Source organism: Leuciscus leuciscus, assembly GCF_965113295.1.
Source record: "Leuciscus leuciscus genome assembly, chromosome: 10".
NCBI classification, from domain to species: domain Eukaryota; kingdom Metazoa; phylum Chordata; class Actinopteri; order Cypriniformes; family Leuciscidae; genus Leuciscus; species Leuciscus leuciscus.
Window position 1 is genome coordinate 12,817,989 of NC_138734.1, and position 18,181 is coordinate 12,836,169.

General features: G+C 36.9%; 1 protein-coding gene and 1 long non-coding RNA gene across 5 annotated transcripts in view; one reads left to right on the forward strand and one right to left on the reverse strand.

The window, feature by feature from the left end:
• myo5aa (myosin VAa) overlaps positions 1–18,181 on the reverse strand; it is a 108,358-nt gene that overhangs the window by 58,949 nt on the left and 31,228 nt on the right. For all 4 annotated transcript variants that reach the window (XM_082182843.1, XM_082182846.1, XM_082182845.1 and 1 more), the window contains exons 3-6: positions 17,477–17,648; positions 17,248–17,392; positions 14,373–14,529; positions 6,913–7,056 (exon numbers count right to left, since the gene is read on the reverse strand). In XM_082182843.1, the coding sequence (XP_082038969.1) occupies positions 6,913–7,056; positions 14,373–14,529; positions 17,248–17,392; positions 17,477–17,648 (618 nt within the window). The remainder of the gene's footprint in view (positions 1–6,912; positions 7,057–14,372; positions 14,530–17,247; positions 17,393–17,476; positions 17,649–18,181) is intronic.
• Positions 1–18,181, forward strand: part of LOC309508646 — a 192,728-nt gene that overhangs the window by 25,931 nt on the left and 148,616 nt on the right. The gene's annotated exons all lie outside the window — the stretch shown is intronic.

The following is an 18,181-nucleotide window of genomic DNA, read 5'->3' on the forward strand; positions in this document are numbered from 1 at the left end:
ATATTCAGTGCCCACTGAAATTCAGGTAATGGTTGTTTAGTTTCTGTCATGCGCGCTGTAAGTGGTAGACCAATCACAACAGACTGGGCCATCTGACCAATCAGAGCAGAGTAGGCTCTCTGAAAGGAGGGGTTTAGAAAGACTGAATATTCGAACAGTATGTATAGTATGAGAAAATCAAAGTGTTTTTTGAACTTTGATGCATGTAAACCTATAGTAGATGCCTCCAAAACAAGATTAGGAACCTTTTATACAGCATAATAGGGGCACTTTAGCATGTTTGAGAGGCTTTAAAGAACAAAACTTTTCTGGAGTATAAGATCATAAAGTATGTTAATTATGAAGTGTGTCAGTGTTGACTGTGGCATTCACGCTTCAGAGATAATAAACCTATCAGATCTATTTATGAATCGATATTCAGAGCTTTCAATTAGCACTAAGTAAACCAAATATCCATGAGCAAACTCACATTTCACTTTGGTTTTGAATTATATCTGTGATATTATGGACAGAATATGGATGGACAGAAACTCAATATATCATGCTAAATTTGTGATGACTACTGAACCATTATTTGAATGAGCTGCCCCTAAACACGTGGTCGGTCCCAGTAAATGTGAACTCTTCCTGTCTAAGTGGGAAGTACCTGGCCAGAATAAGCTGTGGACAGCTGTGGATTAAAGGGATAGTTCACTTTGAAATTAATTTTTGGTATGTTTTAGCTTACCTCAAGGGCATCCAAGATGTAGGTGTCTTTTTTACCGCAGTAGTTTCAATTTTTATATTTTTAGGTCAAACCGTTCTTGTCTGTCAGTCATATAATGCAGGTCGATGGTCACTGTCTCAAAGAGCATGCACAGAGTCCAAATTAAAACAATTCCCCGTCGTCCAAATTAAACAATTCCCCATCGTAAGTACACATTGATGGCCTAAGACACGAAATGTCGAAGTGATCTGATCTGACGTGTACGCAGAATGTCTTTAAGGCGACATCTAGTGTATATATCTATGCACCAGTCTGCGTACACGTCAGATCAGATCACTTCGACATGGCTGTGTATAAGATGTAAAAACGATATAAATACTGTTCGTTTTCTCACACAAACCGCTCGTTTCGTGTCTTGGGCCATCAATGTGTACTTACGATGGGGAATTGTTTAATTTGGACGACGGGGAATTGTTTTAATTTGGACTCTGTGCATGCTCTTTGAGACAGTGACCATCGACCTGCATTATATGACTGACAGACAAGAACGGTTTGACCTAAAAATATCAAAATTGAAACTACTGCGGAAAAAAGACACCTACATCTTGGATGCCCTTGAGGTAAGCTAAAACATACCAAAAATGTATTTCAAAGTGAACTATCCCTTTAACTGTACCACAGGGGCCAGTTTGCATAAATATAAACTTAAGACTGTCAAGCAGCTAATTAGGGCTAATCAGTCTTACTTTTCGGATTCAAATTAGACAAATCTACGTTTTTATGTAACTGACTTAAAGTTATGAACAGTCTTGAAGAAAAAAATTTAGATGACTAAATTGTAAAACTAGTCTAAGCATTTTATGCAATCCGCCACAGACATCACCATGGTGATGGTGATTCAAGACCGAACATTCTTAAAGGGATAGTTCACCCAAAAATGAAAATGGCATTAATTACTCACCCTCATGTCGTTCCAAACCTGAAAGACTTTTGTTCATCTTCCGAACATAAATCAAGATCTTTTTGATGAAATCTGAGAGCTTTTTGCCAGGATACGTTTATAAAGAGATTGTAAAACAAATCGAGCAGTTTAGCATATGATCGAGCATATGGATCGAGCAGTTTAGTCTAAATTTTCTGAAGAGACTCGATTGCTTTATATGATGAACAGATTGAATTTAGGCTTTTCACATATTACATTTACATTTACATTTATGCATTTGGCAGACGCTTTTATCCAAAGCGACTTACATTGCGTTATCCTATACATTTATACATAGGTATGTGCGATCCCCTAGGATCGAACCCACAACCTTGCGTTGTTAACGCAATGCTCTTACCACTGAGCTACAGGAAAATTTTAACCAGGAAAGGAAATATTAACACTGATCAGCGAACAAACAAAAGCTCAAACAAACCTGCTTGACGTGCGAGAACAAACCTCTTGTGAAGCTCAAAAGTGCTGCGTAACACACGAGAATGAACCTCATTGGCTCTCACACATCAAGCGAACATGCTTGAGCTTTCGTTAACCACAACTGATGTGTGAGTTTATGAGTGAATAAAAGCCTAAAGTCAATGTTTATCATATAAAGCGACTGAGTCTCTTCAGAAATTTTGGACTAAACCGCTCAATTCATATAGCCTGGAAATCCAGACCTAAATCTAAAAGACTAATGGTCTGGCGTCGACTAATGAAAATCGCCCAACTCGAGGGGCGGCACCAAGCATGCATTTGAAAATCTCACTGCACGCAATTGGATAACACTACGACCAATCACAACAATAAACCCCATACGCTTGTCCCCAGCGGAGCTAACTGGTAGATTATACTCTCTTAACCGTATCCGGTCGGCAAAACAGCAAAAACGTCCTTCTTGCAAAGGAAGGATTCGAGCAGCATCTTCTGTTCCTCTTTTAGATAAAAAGCCAAGTCTAACTCGTTCATTGTAGTGGCCAAAGCCGTTTCAAACAACTGGTATTCATCCATAACCATCTTGAAATGTTTACTGATGACTTTGACGTCACAGCACTGTCGTCATTGTTTAGCTCGCCTCTGGCCCGCCTATATCAGATAACCCGATGTGATTGGTGCAGCTCAGATCGAGGGGCATATTTAATGAGCATCATTATTCGACACCAGAGTAACTCGCTGAGAAAATTCAACTTGTGCTCTCGCGAGAACTCTGGATTACCAGGGTACAATTCATATGGATTAGTTTTACAATCTCTTTATGAACTTTTTGAAGTTTCAAAGTGGTAGTTGCGTAGCTGTCAATGGAGGGACAGAAATCGCTCAGATTTTATGAAAAATATCTTCATTTGTTTTCCGAAGATGAACGAAAGTCTCACAGGTTTGGAACGACATGAAGGTGAGTAATTAATGACAGACTTTTGGGTGAACTATCCCTTAAAGAATAATATTCTTTGTAACTGCTATTTTCTACTTATATTCTAAATTGAGAATAAAGTTAAGAATAATTTCTTTCTTAAGAGTAATTTAATAACTAATGTAAATCAATAACTCTCCAATTAAATGCAATCTGCCTTTTTGCCTCACCAAACTAGACCATCAATATATGAAAACTTATGGGGGAAATAAAATATGCCTTTTTTCCCCCATTAGATTATAATTTGAATTACTGGGGCAATGATCAAAAGAAATCTGTAGACAAATATCCCTTTTTAAATAAAATTCTGTTTACCACCTACTACAGTTGATAACACAACGTTAATTGTGCCAGGCAAAAAGCTCTGACTAATATATACCTATCAAAACCTAATTTATCTAGAAATAAGGAGCATGCTGAAAAGAAGGGTAATTATTTAAATTAAATACACGCATGACACAATACCAGCAGAGATTGCAGGTGGTTAGTGAATAAGACGCAGGTTTTTGTGATGAAATACCACACACAAAAACGGTGCAACCCATTACTGTCACAGTAATGCATGTTAAGCATGAACAAGCTTGCAAAATACCATTAAATTGACATACTTGCATAGAGTACATTTCTGGTCAAACTCTGCATCTGACAATCACACATACTTAACTCATCTGGAATTCCCCTAAGCACAACAGCAGTCTCTGTGAGTATATTATATAACACTGAACAGACATGTTTAACTCCATTATCCTCATTCCTGTCCAGCTTTAATCTTTCTGAGCCTCCCAGAAGGAGAAAAGGCCTCTGAATTCCAAACATGTTTCTTACACCTGGGCCAGATTGAGTCATTTGTGTAGGCCTGATAAATTTTGGGGCCAATAATACTGTTGCAACCTTGAATGACAGACTTTATCGAATTTTATCTTTTAGATGTGGGCAAGCGGAAGACTAAAACTATGGCTGTGTCTGAAATCGTTCCCTTTACCCTTACATGGTGCACTATTTGATAATGATGCATCACTTTTAACACAGACACTAAAAAGTAAAATAAATACATTTGATTCAACAATCAATTCATTAATCAAATGTATTTAATAATCAACACACAAAACCGTGTTGTATATAAAAATCAAAAATTGCACATAAGATTTTTTTTAATGATATATTAATTCAATGAAATTTAAATATTTTGATATTCAGTTTATCCATGTTGTGTACACAATATAGACACTGAAACAGTCAAAACTCGCCATCGGAAAAGAACCACTTAAACCTCACTGTATCAGTCTATGATTTCCGGCCAAACCTCAAAAAATCATTTTCTGCCAAATATTATCAGTTGCAGAAATGTTGGTGCATCACTATGGGGACGGCCATTTGTAGTGGCGTCCGAAAAAACATAGTGGACGAGTCAACTCATTCATCCCATAATCTCCAGCACACTCAGTGTCTGAATTCGCTCGCTTGTTTTCATTCATTCAGTGTACAATATTAGTGGAGTAATGTAGTGAATAATGAATAAGGGGTATAGGGGACGATTTCAGATACAACCTATATTTGCTCAATGAACAGCTTTCTTTTAAAACCTAGTGAGCAGCCTTGTTGTCTACTGTTTACATAGGCAGCATCCATAGGTGACTGACTCTTCATAACCATTAAAACATTCCTCACTTGAAGCTCAACAAAGACTCGACTCACAATTTATTCCAAATAAGTGTGAAATTAGCATCTTAGCTAACAATATTATGTGATACTCTAATAAGCATACAAAGCCCTCAGCACATAGAAATATTAAAACACTATCTTAAATTTGATTAAACTGTATTTATCAATACTTTTTAGCACTGCCTGACATATTTTAAATGACATTTTTCTCGCTTTATCCGCGATTTTGGAATATTTTTTTTAAGCTTAATCGCAGTACATTCGGGAATTTGGCTAGATAAAGGTATCGAAGAAGGCAGCATAATATTAGCTTATAGCTCACTAGGGCTTGGCATCCTGAAAGTGCAGAAAGACATAGGAGCCTTCAAGAAATGAAAATCGTACTGTGAATTAAATCCCTGAGGTAACTGAGAGGAGCTAAAATTAGATCTGCCATAAGCAGGAAGTGCGGTGTGCTTCAGAGGGAGTGGCGGCTGCTCCTCTCTGTGTACACTGTCTTAGGCCATTCTTCAAAGCAGTTTCAATTTAGTTATAGCACAAAATACACATGAATGAACACCAGAAGGAATGTTGAAAGATCCAGTACAGCTTACTGAAATGTATCATGTCTCATGTAATCGCTCAATTAGTGTTTCAACCGTGGAAAGGTGTCGATGAAACAGCTTGTAAACAAATATGTCACTTAACATTACATTTACCTCAGAAAAGCCGTTCAATGTCTATAGCTGGATAGTTGGTTGGAAAAATGAACTCTAGAAAGGAGTATTTTGCTAAATATGTGCAATATAACATATTTTTTATATTTTTACATGTTCTTTAATATCGAATGTTTGTTTGAATCCCTTCGTCAAGTTTTTATGACAGCCACCGTTTAAGTATTTATATTTCAAAACACAAATTGGAGTAGAAACATAAAAAGATATATAATAAAGTTGTTATTATGATAAAAACTGCATTATGTGCAATTTAAACATTTGTACACGGTAAAAAAAAATTACATCCCCAAGTCAAAAATTTCAAGAGACCGATAACATCTACATTTTTCAATTAGTCTGACGTATTATTTCTCATTGAGCCAATGTTAACAGACTATTGCAACAAGAATTTCACTTGGGCCAATTGAAAAATTTAGATGTTATCGGTCACTTGAAATTTTTGATTTGGGAGGGTTAGAAATTTTTTACAGTGTATACAAATCAGTTGTTAATTTTAACCTTTAATATTATAGTAATGTTGGAAAACAGCATGACTCGTATGTCCCCATCTATTCATGCAAATGTAAAAAATCAAGTTGAGTATCTGATATGTCTGGGATACACACTTCTTTTTTACATAATAAAAACCATTAGAAAGACTCAAAAGCGCACAAACAAAGTTAATCTCTGGATCACTAAGTGTTTGATAACATCTGGTGGTAATTCTGAAATACAGCAGGCTTTTAGTTTAAGACTCCAAAGAAGAAACCACACATTCATTCAGTATTCCAAAGGAGAAAAAAAAAAAAATTGGCATGGAAAATCACATATGAGGGCAATGAGAGAAATCAACATTTCCATCTGAGAGGCACAGATTTCCATGCTCTTCCCACTACCGTCTAGACTGATTTTTAAACATTCATATAATCATACCTTTGTTAAACGGATTTGTTTTGCTTCAGAAAAGTTCTGGGATGACCATGGCACTCTTTTAGATTATAAAGCCTTGATTATTTCATGGCTACACACAAAACAAAACTTCCCTGCGCATTTCAGCCCATGCAAAAATGTGACTGATTCAGAAATTGTCATGGTTATGACATCACAGCCATCACTACATCGACATTTGACCACCCAGATTTTTACATACTTTATTTCTATATACTGTTTAATTCCATATTTTATGCCAAAGGCACTATTACTCTTTTCATCAGCAAGGTTAGCCAATCCTGACATAGGTCAAGTCTTGAAGGTACAGTTGCAAAGAGGCTGTTTAATTCTAAATGTCAAAGAGAGGGTGGAAAATGGTCTTGACAAATAATATTTTATGCTCAATAAATATTTGATTTAAGATCATGGACCTTTTGGGCCAAAATAAGATGCTGAGAAGGTTTAAAATATGCGTAGTTTAAGATATAAAGACCAAAGTGACAGAATGTCATTCATGCTCGACCCTCACCTGAAATACGACGCGTGATTTCTCCAATAGATATGTCCTCATGTTCGCTCCGATGATGTGATACCTCTTATCAAAGCCGATCTCAATGTATTTCCCAAATCGACTGCTATTGTCATTCCTGGTGGTCTTGGCGTTACCGATGGACTAGAGATGAGAACAGAAAAGACATCAGCTTGAGTGGAAGTACTGGACTGACCTGGGGGTTTCTTTATTGTTTCAGTTAGAAGAGAACAGGATTAAAAGTTTAAGGAGCACACAGAAAGGTTATTGATTAAAAAACAGAGTGACAGGAAGATCATGTGTGTGGGAGACGACAGCAGGTCAGGAGGTTGATACTGCCTCCCCCACAGAGCAGAAATCTGCTGAGGAACTGTCAAAATCAGAATCAGCAAGCAACTGAGCTTCTGGAAGAGCACAAATTCATTAAACCTGACCCCCCAAAAAATAACCAAGCTTGGATCATGTGTTTTTAACCCTCTGGGGACCAAGCTGTTTTTGGGGCCCTTGAGATGTTCTGACATGCTCTGACATTTGTGCTTTTTTCAGTTATTTATAAACATGTTAATGGCAAAGGTGTAAATTCACTCTATATAGCACAAACAGGCCTACCATAATATGCGAGCAACATGTATGTAGATGTTTGTATTTTTAAGAGAATAATGTTTATGCGTGGTTATTTAAAAAAATAAAAATGAAAGTTGCTGAAATAAGACCACAAAACTCATACAAAATATGTGCCCACAAGACTTTTGACTAATGGATGTTTTCTCTTGGAGTTCTAGCTTCAAAATTATGTGAAAATAGTCTTGCTTTATCGTTCACAAAAAAAAAATACATTGATTTAAATGGTGTAAAACAGGTTTTGCTTGGAAAGCCAATATGCGAGGGGGAGGAGTAGTTTACACCTTAGATTACCCAGTCCCACCCACTCTGCATAATGACTCTGCATAATTAGCCATTCATTCAGGTGTGACACTGACTGAGCCACAATGCAAGGACAAAATAGCCTATATATTTAGAAGAAGACTTATATTGACCATTTAAGATTTTGCTTACATCTATCTTGTAAATATGTTTTGCTATTTTATTAAAAAGGTTACAATTACAACAATAATTACAATTTCAGCAATATTTCTGCAAAAAAAGTACTCTTTCTTTGTAAAAAAAAAAAAAGAAAGATTATAGGCCTACATTTTATCATATGTATTCATTAGTTTGAATATAGCCAACATTGGAACATCTTAGTCTATGACTTTATTTTTGACAAAATAGTATTTTATATATATGAGCAGAAAAGCTTATTTGATGTGACAGTATATTCTACAGTAAAAACTGTACCCAAATCTAGTCAACAAAATGTTGCCTTTCATACTTCGCCTGACTGTAACGCAGTAACTGTAACTGTAAAAGCAGTTTATTCTTTCACACACAGACGCGCGATTCATATTTAGGCTAAACACTCTTTACAAATATGTACCCTTCATTCATCTCACAGAAACGCTATTCATATTATAGAAACGCGATTCATCTTTTTGTTTACATAAGCCTACAACGTTATTCCATAACGTTATTCCACATTAACACTTGAGAAAGGATAACTTAGCCTACCTCACTCCTCAGCGGGATCTGCTCCTCATATCAGCACGGAAAATTTTCTCCATAAGGTAGGCTATATTATGCCTCTTTGTTTACAGCTGATGTGGGGGCGTTTCACAGACTGAAATGGTTCTCAGAATTTGCGTTTGAATAGCACGCGCTCTCCGGGGCGTGGTCAAATTACTTTTGAATGGCTCCTAATGAGCTCGACTGGAGTCGCTCTCTTTTTATACAGATTACAGAAGCTGATAATATTTGTTTTTTATATAAATTACTTCACTTAAAAGCTGCGATCTCAAGCTTTATGCCCGTGGGTCTGTTTGCCTGTTTGACTGAATTTTCGCGGAGTTATAGATAATTTTCGAACGCGTTTCAAATGGGAGTTTACTGACAGAGAGAAGGCAGAAATAGCATCATGTTAGTTTTTCTTTATTTGTCAAAAAGCAAAACACTTTATTTGTATTGTGAGTATACAGAAAAAAAATAGAAACTGAACAGGATCGATTGATGTATTACACGAAAATGAAAGATCAAAATTAACAGAGCATTTTGTGTTTATTTTTCATTGCTAAAAAAAAAAACGAGCAAAACGCGCGGGCGCGTTTTTGGTCCCCAGAGGGTTAAGGTGGTTTTCACACTGGGTTTTTACCAGTTTATATCTTTGTGTTATTTAGCTCTGAACAACGGTATGTATCATCAATGCGAGTGCTAGATGTAATGCCTGTAGCTAGGCTTAACCAATAGCATGAGTTTGAGGGTGGGGCTACCTGTCAAGTCAAGTCAAGTGAAGTTTATTTGTATAGCGCTTTTCACAATACAGATTGTATCAAAGCAGCTTCACAGTATTAAATTAAAATAATACAACAAAATTTGTTTCAAGAGGAATTTATTGATTGATAAAATTAAATTAAATATCCCCAAAATATCCCCAACTGAGCAAGCCAAAGGCAACAGTGGCAAGGAACCGAAAAACTCCATCAAGCGACCTAATGGTGTCCTAAAACTCCATCAGGTGACCTAATGGAGAAAAAAACCTTGGGAGAACCCAGGCTCAGTCGGGGGCCAGTTCTCCTCTGGCATTTATGAGCTAGAGGACGGATTGTAGTTTGATCTGTAGGATTATATGAATGCCTGGCTGAAGAGATGCGACTTTAATCTAGTTTTAAACTGGGAGAGCGAGTCTGAGCAACGAACAGTATCAGGAAGACTATTCCAGAGTTTTGGAGCCAAATGTGAAAATGCTCTCCCTCCTTTGGTGGTTCTGGATATCCTAGGTATGACCAAAAGCCTTGAATTTAGTGATCTGAAAGAGCGCGATGGATTATAGGGCGATAGAAGATCCGTTAAATAGACTGGAGCTAAGCCGTTTAGGGCTTTATAAGTCAGTAGCAATACCTTGTAATTAATACGGAACTTTATAGGTAACCAATGCAGTGATGATAAAATCTGTTATATGATCATATTTTCTTGATCTCGTAAGAAGTCTAGCGGCAGCATTTTGGACTAACTGTAGCTTGTTTATTGAGGATGCAGGACAACCAGCTAATAAAGCATTACAGTAATGCAGTCTCGAGGTCATGAATGCATGAACTAACTTTTCTGCATCAGAAACTGATAGCATATTACGTAGCTTAGCAATGTTTCTAAGGTGGAAAAAGGCTGTTTTTGTAACATTTGAAATATGATTTTCAAAGGACAGGTTGCAATCGAGTATAACACCCAGGTCTTTTACTGTAGAGGATAAAGTAACAGGACATCCTATGATGTTAAAGTTGTATTGTGCGAGGTTTTGTGGGCGTTTTTTTGAACCGATAAGTATTACCTCTGTCTTGTCTGGATTTAATAAAAGAAAATTACGTGTCATCCAATCTTTTATATCTTTAACACACTCTGTCAATTTGGAAAATTTAGCGTTTTCATCCGGCCGTGATGAAATATATATTTGAGTGTCATCAGCATAACAATGGAAACTAATTCCATGTTTCCTTATAATATTTCCAAGTGGCATCATATATATGGAAAATAACAGAGGGCCTAATACAGATCCCTGCGGCACTCCATAGTTTACTGGAGTTATGATCGATTTTTCTCCATTTAAATAGACAAAATGGTAGCGGTCAGATAGGTATGATTTGAACCAGCTTAGTGCTTGTCCTTGAACACCAGTATAATTTTGTAGTCGATCTAAGAGTAATGTATGATCTATAGTATCGAACGCAGCACTAAGATCAAGTAAAACTAGTATTGAGATACAGCCTTGGTCAGAAGCTAAAAGTAAATCATTTGTGATTTTAACGAGCGCAGTTTCAATGCTATGATGCGGTCTGAATCCAGACTGAAACTTTTCATAGATATCATTTTGTTGCAAGAAAGAGCCCAGTTGAGCGGACACCACTTTTTCTAATATTTTAGACATAAATGGAAGATTTGAAATGGGTCTATAATTTGCTAGATTATTATGATCTAATTGTGGTTTCTTAATGAGAGGTTTTATAACTGCCAGTTTAAATGTTCTTGGAACATGACCTAAAGATAAAGACGAGTTAATAATATTGAGGAGAGGCTCTTCCACTACAGGTAACACTTCTTTCAGTAGTTTAGTTGGTATAGGATCTAATAAACATGTTGTTGTTTTAGATGAAGTGATAAGTTTATTTAACTCTTTTTGTTCTATAGTTGTAAAGCACTGTAATTGTTCTTGCGGGGTGATAATTGAAGCTGAATTATAAGGCGCGATTGAAGATTGAACGTTTACAATTGTGGTTCTGATGCTTTCTATTTTCTCAGTGAAGAAGTTCATGAAATCATTACTACTGAACTGTAACGGGATATTTTGTTCGGGTGACGTCTGTTTATTTGTTAGTCTAGCCACGGTGTTAAATAAAAACCTTGGATTGTTTTGGTTGTTTTCTATTAGTTTGCGGAGGTGCTCAGCCCTGGCCGCTTTTAGGGCCTTTTTATAACGTGACATACTGTCTTTCCACGCGATTCTAAAGACCTCTAAATTAGTTTGTTTCCATTTACGCTCTAAAATACGGGTTTCTCTCTTTAAAACATGCGTAGTATTGTTATACCATGGTGCTTTATTTTTCTCTCTGACCTTTTTTAATTTAATAGGTGCAACCACATCCAATGTTCTAGAGAGAATGGTGCTCATAGTGCTAGTTAGTTCTTCTAGTTCATCTGTTTGTTTGGGTTCAGGCAGCAGCTGAGACAGATTAGATAAGCAATTTGAGAAATTATCTATGGTGGATGGGAGGATTGTTCTGCCTGGTTGATAACGCGATGCCGCATGACATATTACAGCAGTACGTAATATGCAAGTTACCATGTAGTGATCAGTGACTTCATCACTTTGTGGAATGATATCTATATCGGTTGGATCGGTTCCATGTGATATAATTAAATCGAGTGTATGATTAAGACGATGTGTTGGTCCGGTGACGTTTTGCTTGACCCCAAATGAATTTAATAAATCTGTAAACGCAGCTCCTAACGCATCATTTGGATTATCTACGTGTATGTTAAAATCTCCAACAATTAATGCTTTATCGACATTGACTAATAGGTCTGAGAGAAAATCTGCAAACTCTTTTAGGAAATCAGTGTAAGGCCCTGGCGGTCTATATATATGGTAGCCAAGGCTAGAGATAATAGGGATGTTTTTCTAACATCTAAGAGCGTAACATTTAGTACAAGTACTTCAAATGAAATAAACTTATAACCCATTTTCTGAGTAACATTTAGAATATCTCTATAAATGGTTGCAACACCTCCGCCACGACCAATCAGACGGGGCTCATGCTTATAACAGTATCCAGGAGGAGTAGACTCATTAATACCGAAATAATCATTTGGTTTAAGCCAGGTTTCAGTAAGGCAAAGTACATCGAAGCTATTATCTGTGACTATTTCATTTACAATAACTGCCTTAGGTGTGAGTGATCTAATGCTTAGAAGACCTAGCTTTAGAAATAGTTTTTGTTTACCAATAGCAACATTTTCTGTTTTAATAACAATTAGATTTTTCCTAGATCCTGCAGTAGATTTATTATTTGATCTCACTAAACGAGGAATAGACACGGTTTCTATGCAATGTTCTACACTAGTATTTATATCAGTTAAATTGGTGCAGCAGAGACTTTGATTTGGACTTTTGGTTACTAGTCAAAGGGTATTTAACATTTTGGAGATGTTATCTGACAGAAGATCCGCTCCGAATCTGCTTGGGTGTAAGCCATCAGCACGGAAAAGCCTAGGACGCTCCCAAAACAGATTCCAATTATTTACAAAGAGCAGTTTCTGCTCATTGCACCATGACATTAACCATTCATTTAGCGCAAAAAATCTGCTGAACTTTTCATGCCCTAATCGGTACGTGGGAAGCGGTCCTGACACAATGATCGTTGTTTCAGGCGATGTGCTGCGTACCGTATCGATTAGATTCCTGAAGTCTTTCTTCAGAATCTCCGTCTGGCGCAGCCTGATGTCGCTCACTCCCGCGTGCAGGACCACAGTTCCGACGCGCTCGTCACCATACAGGATCTCGGGAACGCGAGCAGCGATTTCAGAAACACGAGCACCAGGAAAGCAGTGACTGTGCACCTTACTTTTACCTAACTTAGCGTGTACGTGCCGAACGATGGAATCGCCGATGATCACAGCTAATATTTCAAATACTTTCACATAATATTTTAAAATCTCTTTTATTATAAGGCTGAAAAAAATCAATGCTCATGCAAAAGGCATGGGAGAGTCGAATCTCAATTTTCAAGAACTGACGAATATGTAAAAGTAAGGTATTTGGGGTAAAAAGGGCACCTATTGTTAAAGGCTATGGCTAAAGCCACTATAACTGATGTGATAAATAGCTGGCTGACTTTTCCCATTGTTTAAATAATAGTAACATAACATTGTTTCAAATAGCATTGTTTCTACCTTTGAGACAAACATCATATCTATAATGAAATTGTTAGATTAAAACATTTCATATAATGAAACATTATATTTACTGTTATTGTAAAGCCTTCAAAATTATTATGGGATCTCCTTTTAGAACTTTGTCTTTTTTTCTTAATCAAATGTTCTGAATTTTTAAAAGAAACATTTTAATGACAGTGTATTTATTGAACAAAAGTAAATAAATAAAAATCTTTCAAAACCATAGGATTTGAACAAGTATTAACTTAGATCCTACAAAAAAAAAAAAAAAAAAACTTTAGCAATGTAAAAATCATATTGTGTTTATTTTTTTAATTTGTTTTAAGGGAACCAGGGTGATGCTAACTTCCGAGGTTGGGTTACAAAAATGCATCATCACTGCAGCACATTATCTGTGAATAATTAGAATTTGGCCAAAACAAGGTATCATAATATGCTTTTTTTATGTAATTATTCCATGTAATGTTTGGAACAGCCTTTGGAGTTCCCATGATGCTTTTACATGCCAAAATGAATATGGAGGTAGCTAGAGTCTGAAACATAGTGATTGTGTCTGTTTTATGTATGTTGAAGAAACATGTGAGTTAAGGATAGCAGAGAAGGTCATGTGAGCTTTAAGCTAACACTAAATTTACTCTAATACACATGTGAGCACTCAAATACACACACTCTCTCTCTCTACTGCTGTACTGAGTGAAATGAGCCCTGGGGAGATGAAGACCATGCAGTGAAGAGCAGATATAATGCTCTGAACAAGACTCATATTTAGCCAGTGAACAGCTTTTAGTCTCCCAGCCCAAGGGTTTTGGCTCTCTGAGATATAAATGTCTGTATTATTAAAGACCTTCATGAAAACAAACAGCCAGAGTCTCAGCACTGATTCCAGAACGACGCACTGATCTAGTGATGCAGGAAAAACTCACCTCCATGATGGGGTTGGATGCCAGAACTTTCTCCTCTACGTTGGCTTCACTGGCAGAGCCGCTGACCGTGGCAAAGTAGCGCATGGCGTATTTTGCTGAAACAGTTTTCCCTGCTCCAGATTCTCCACTCACAATGATGGACTGATTCCTCTCATCCCTGAATGATGCAAAAAATACAAATGAAAGATCAAGTTCAAATAGATTTTTTTTTTTTTAAGAAAATGTGCCATTGTGAGTGTCGCTAGGACACTTAATATTCAACAATAGTATTGATCTGCTTGCATTGACACCATTATATGAGAACTGAACTGAGCTGGACATCACTGTTTTCTCTAGAGCGGCTAAATGAACTAAATAACTAACTTTTTTACAACAAAAATTTATCATTACTGAATTTAAGCTAGACTACGACGCTATTTTCTTCTAGATCTGCTGTGCAGCTGAAACAATCTTTATTATTTTCATGTTATCACTGTAAAGCTGCTTTTATACAATCTGTATTGTAAAAAGTGCTATATAAATAAAGGTGACTTGACTTGGCTAGGTACCAGGGTGCTTACGCACTAGAGTTTACACATTAAGAATGCTGAAAATCTTTTGATTTGTATTGGTGTATAATGGTGTATTGCAAAGACAAAGAGGAAAAACACAAGGCTCTGAGAAAATGACGCTCCATCATGTGAAAACTGTAGCTTTTACTGCAACACAGGCATCCACTGATCAATGAACGTTTCAGACAGACAGGTTCAGTAGTGCACACCATTGCAGCTGCAGTGAGAAGGAACAAGAGACCCAAGAAAATGAGCGAGAGAAACATAACCTTGGCTGGTCTATTTTTGGCTGGGCTGCAGTGAGCAACATCCTGACCTACAAACCTTCCCTTTAGATTGAGCGGTATAGCAAATACTAACACAGCCAAGTATTACATACTCTATGCAAATATGAATACTTGGCTGATGCAATGTAAGTGCAGATCCCCTGTACCTAAAAGGATAGTTCATCCAAAAATGAAAAGACTGTCATTTTATCACCCTCATGTCATCCCTAACCTGTATGACTTTCTTGTGTAAAAAAAGAAAGAAAAAAAAAGAACATATTCTGAAAAAAGTTCATTTAGTCAGTGGGGTATAACGTTGTTTTTGGACCCCAACATGCTTCAAAACATCACCTTTTTAAGTTTAGGTTTTAAACATGAAGGTGAGTAATATAATGACCAAATTAAAAATGTTGGGTTAAGTGAAAAATCCCTTTAATGCGTGTGTTTGCATTTCTAACGCACAAGGCATTCAGTAAGAAGCCACAATACTCAAGTCAAGTCACCTTCATTTATATAATGCTTTTTACAATACAGATTGTTTCAAAGCAGCTTTACAGAGAGCTTTACATACTCAAGGGAGCAATAGTTATCTTCAAATGTCTGTGCGCTATTTGAAGGTAATGCGTTATTAATGGCCTGACATACTTCAAACCAAATCGAAGAATGAGCAGGTGTGACATCATTTAAACTTAAACTGGCCAAAATGAAGTTCGCTTTGAGTTTTTGTCGGTGGTTCGGAACTGTCCAGATAACTTTGCGTTGGCTAGCACCTTAGATCTGAAATTGGTCCATGACAAATAAGTAATAGGTAGGTGTACTCTGGGGCTCCACCTTTTAATATTTTTGAATAACCTTTTAATCTTTTATATCCACACTCAAGTCATCAAGGTCAGGCATGAGTCGGCCTACTAAAAACACAAACACACTTTAGTTGAAATTGAAGATGTGATTGCTTTCGTAGTGTAGATGCTCATGTGGTCGAATGTGTTTGAACAACCACAAAAGACGCCAACTCTCTGCCTACTGACCTAATGCATAAACATTATGGAAAGTAGGGTTGGGAATGACATAATCATGACATAAACATAGATAAGTAGCTCCGGCTACAATGTTCTTCCGCAAGACGCATTCAGTTCTGTTTATTAACCGCTAGAGCGCTGATTCATCCAGTAATGAAACAAGTGAAGTCTTTATGAATCAATCATTCAAACCGATTTTAAAAATATTATGTTTCACCTGTCTGGCTCTTACATGTATGTCCAAGCATATTCTACCCCTTCTGAGAGGGTATTCTCCACTGCTGGAGATACAATAAGCTATAGGAGAGGTCCCAAATTATCCTTGAGAAAGCAGAAATGTTTATTTTCCTTCAGAATTTTTTTTTATTTTGGCAAAAATTGCTAAATAATATGTTGAATTTGTTGACATTACCAGTCTGTTAAACTCATTTGACAAGTATCAGAAATAAACACAAAAAGGATTGTGTATTTTCCCCTTACTACTATTTTTTAAATAATTTTTATTGAATGGGAACCGGAAATGGAACCGAAACCGGAATCGTTTGGCGGAACCGGAATTGGAACCAGAACCGGAAAATTTCTTACGATTCCCAACCCTAATGGGCTAGCCAGGCAAAATTTAAACTGTCGGCTGAAGTACCAAGTTTGGTTAGAAGATGAAAAACAAACCAAGCACAATGTTCTCTCACCATTCCTGATTTCTAACACGCACTCACCGCGTATCGCATGGTCCTGTGGCTGTAAGAGCAATAACGAAAGCTGATGCTCTCTGTATGTTTTTCCGTTGTCCCCTTTCGCATTCATATGTAAATTACACAAGCTTATTTTGTCCATTAGATCGAAAGATCTATAAAAATAAAAAAACATACATATACCCGCCCATAGACCCTCCCTTCAAAGAAATCCAACTTCAAATTTGTTATTACCCCTGCCCTGAGCAAAGAACAAAACAGAACTTCACCATGAGTATATCAGGGCCTTTATTCAGGTAACTATCAACCAACAACAGTTTAACTAACTTAAACTTGCTCATCCCCACCTGGCCATCTGTTTGTAAGCCTCTTCTGCCACTGCGAAGATGTGAGGGTCCATGTCACCCATATTCTGCCCGCTGTACGCATTAATGATGTCAGATCCATAGATGGGAAGCGTCTCATATGGGTTTATAGCAACCAACACAATACCTGGGTCAAACGATAAAAGACAATTGAGCGCAATAATTCTAGACACATTAAATGTGTGTATGTCTTGTGTATGTGTGTGTTTACCGCAGTAAGTGTAGATGAGTTTGGAATCAGTGAAGCGCACTTTCAGGTTGTGTAACACAGCAGGCTCGTGAAGGTAGCTGAGAGCCGTCAGGTCATTTTCTCCCACCAGGATATCTGGGTTACGCAGATGTGGCAAGTTGTTCGTCTTGGGGTCCAATTTGTACTCCAATTCCTGAATAACACAATTCACAGCACACCAAATTATATGAAGTTGTGTTTTGAAGGGAACCGTCATACATCTTCTGAAGTCAAACAATGGTTTTCTGTGAGGAACAGGCTGAAAAACTGACTCATTCACGTTTCAGGATATTCAAATCTGATTTGTTGCAATTGGTTGCACGCCACAGTAGAATTTGACATCTGACATCACTGAATTCTGAGGCATCAGGATAATACAGGCTACAATTAATGGAGAGATCACCCCAAAATCTCATCTGTCATGTGTTCACGCTCATGTCCTTCCAAACCTATATTAATTTATTTCTACTGTGGAGCATCAAAAAAGACATTCTGAAGAATGTTGGTAATCATACAGTTTTTGGTTACCATTAACTTCCATTGTATGAAAAAAATATATATATTGAGACTGAGAAAAATAAAGGTTTTGATCGACATGAGGGAGTCAAATTATGACTTTTCATTTTGGGTGAACTATCCCTTCAAGAGCTATCGCTTATGGAAATATTTTTATTAAATGAAGACTCA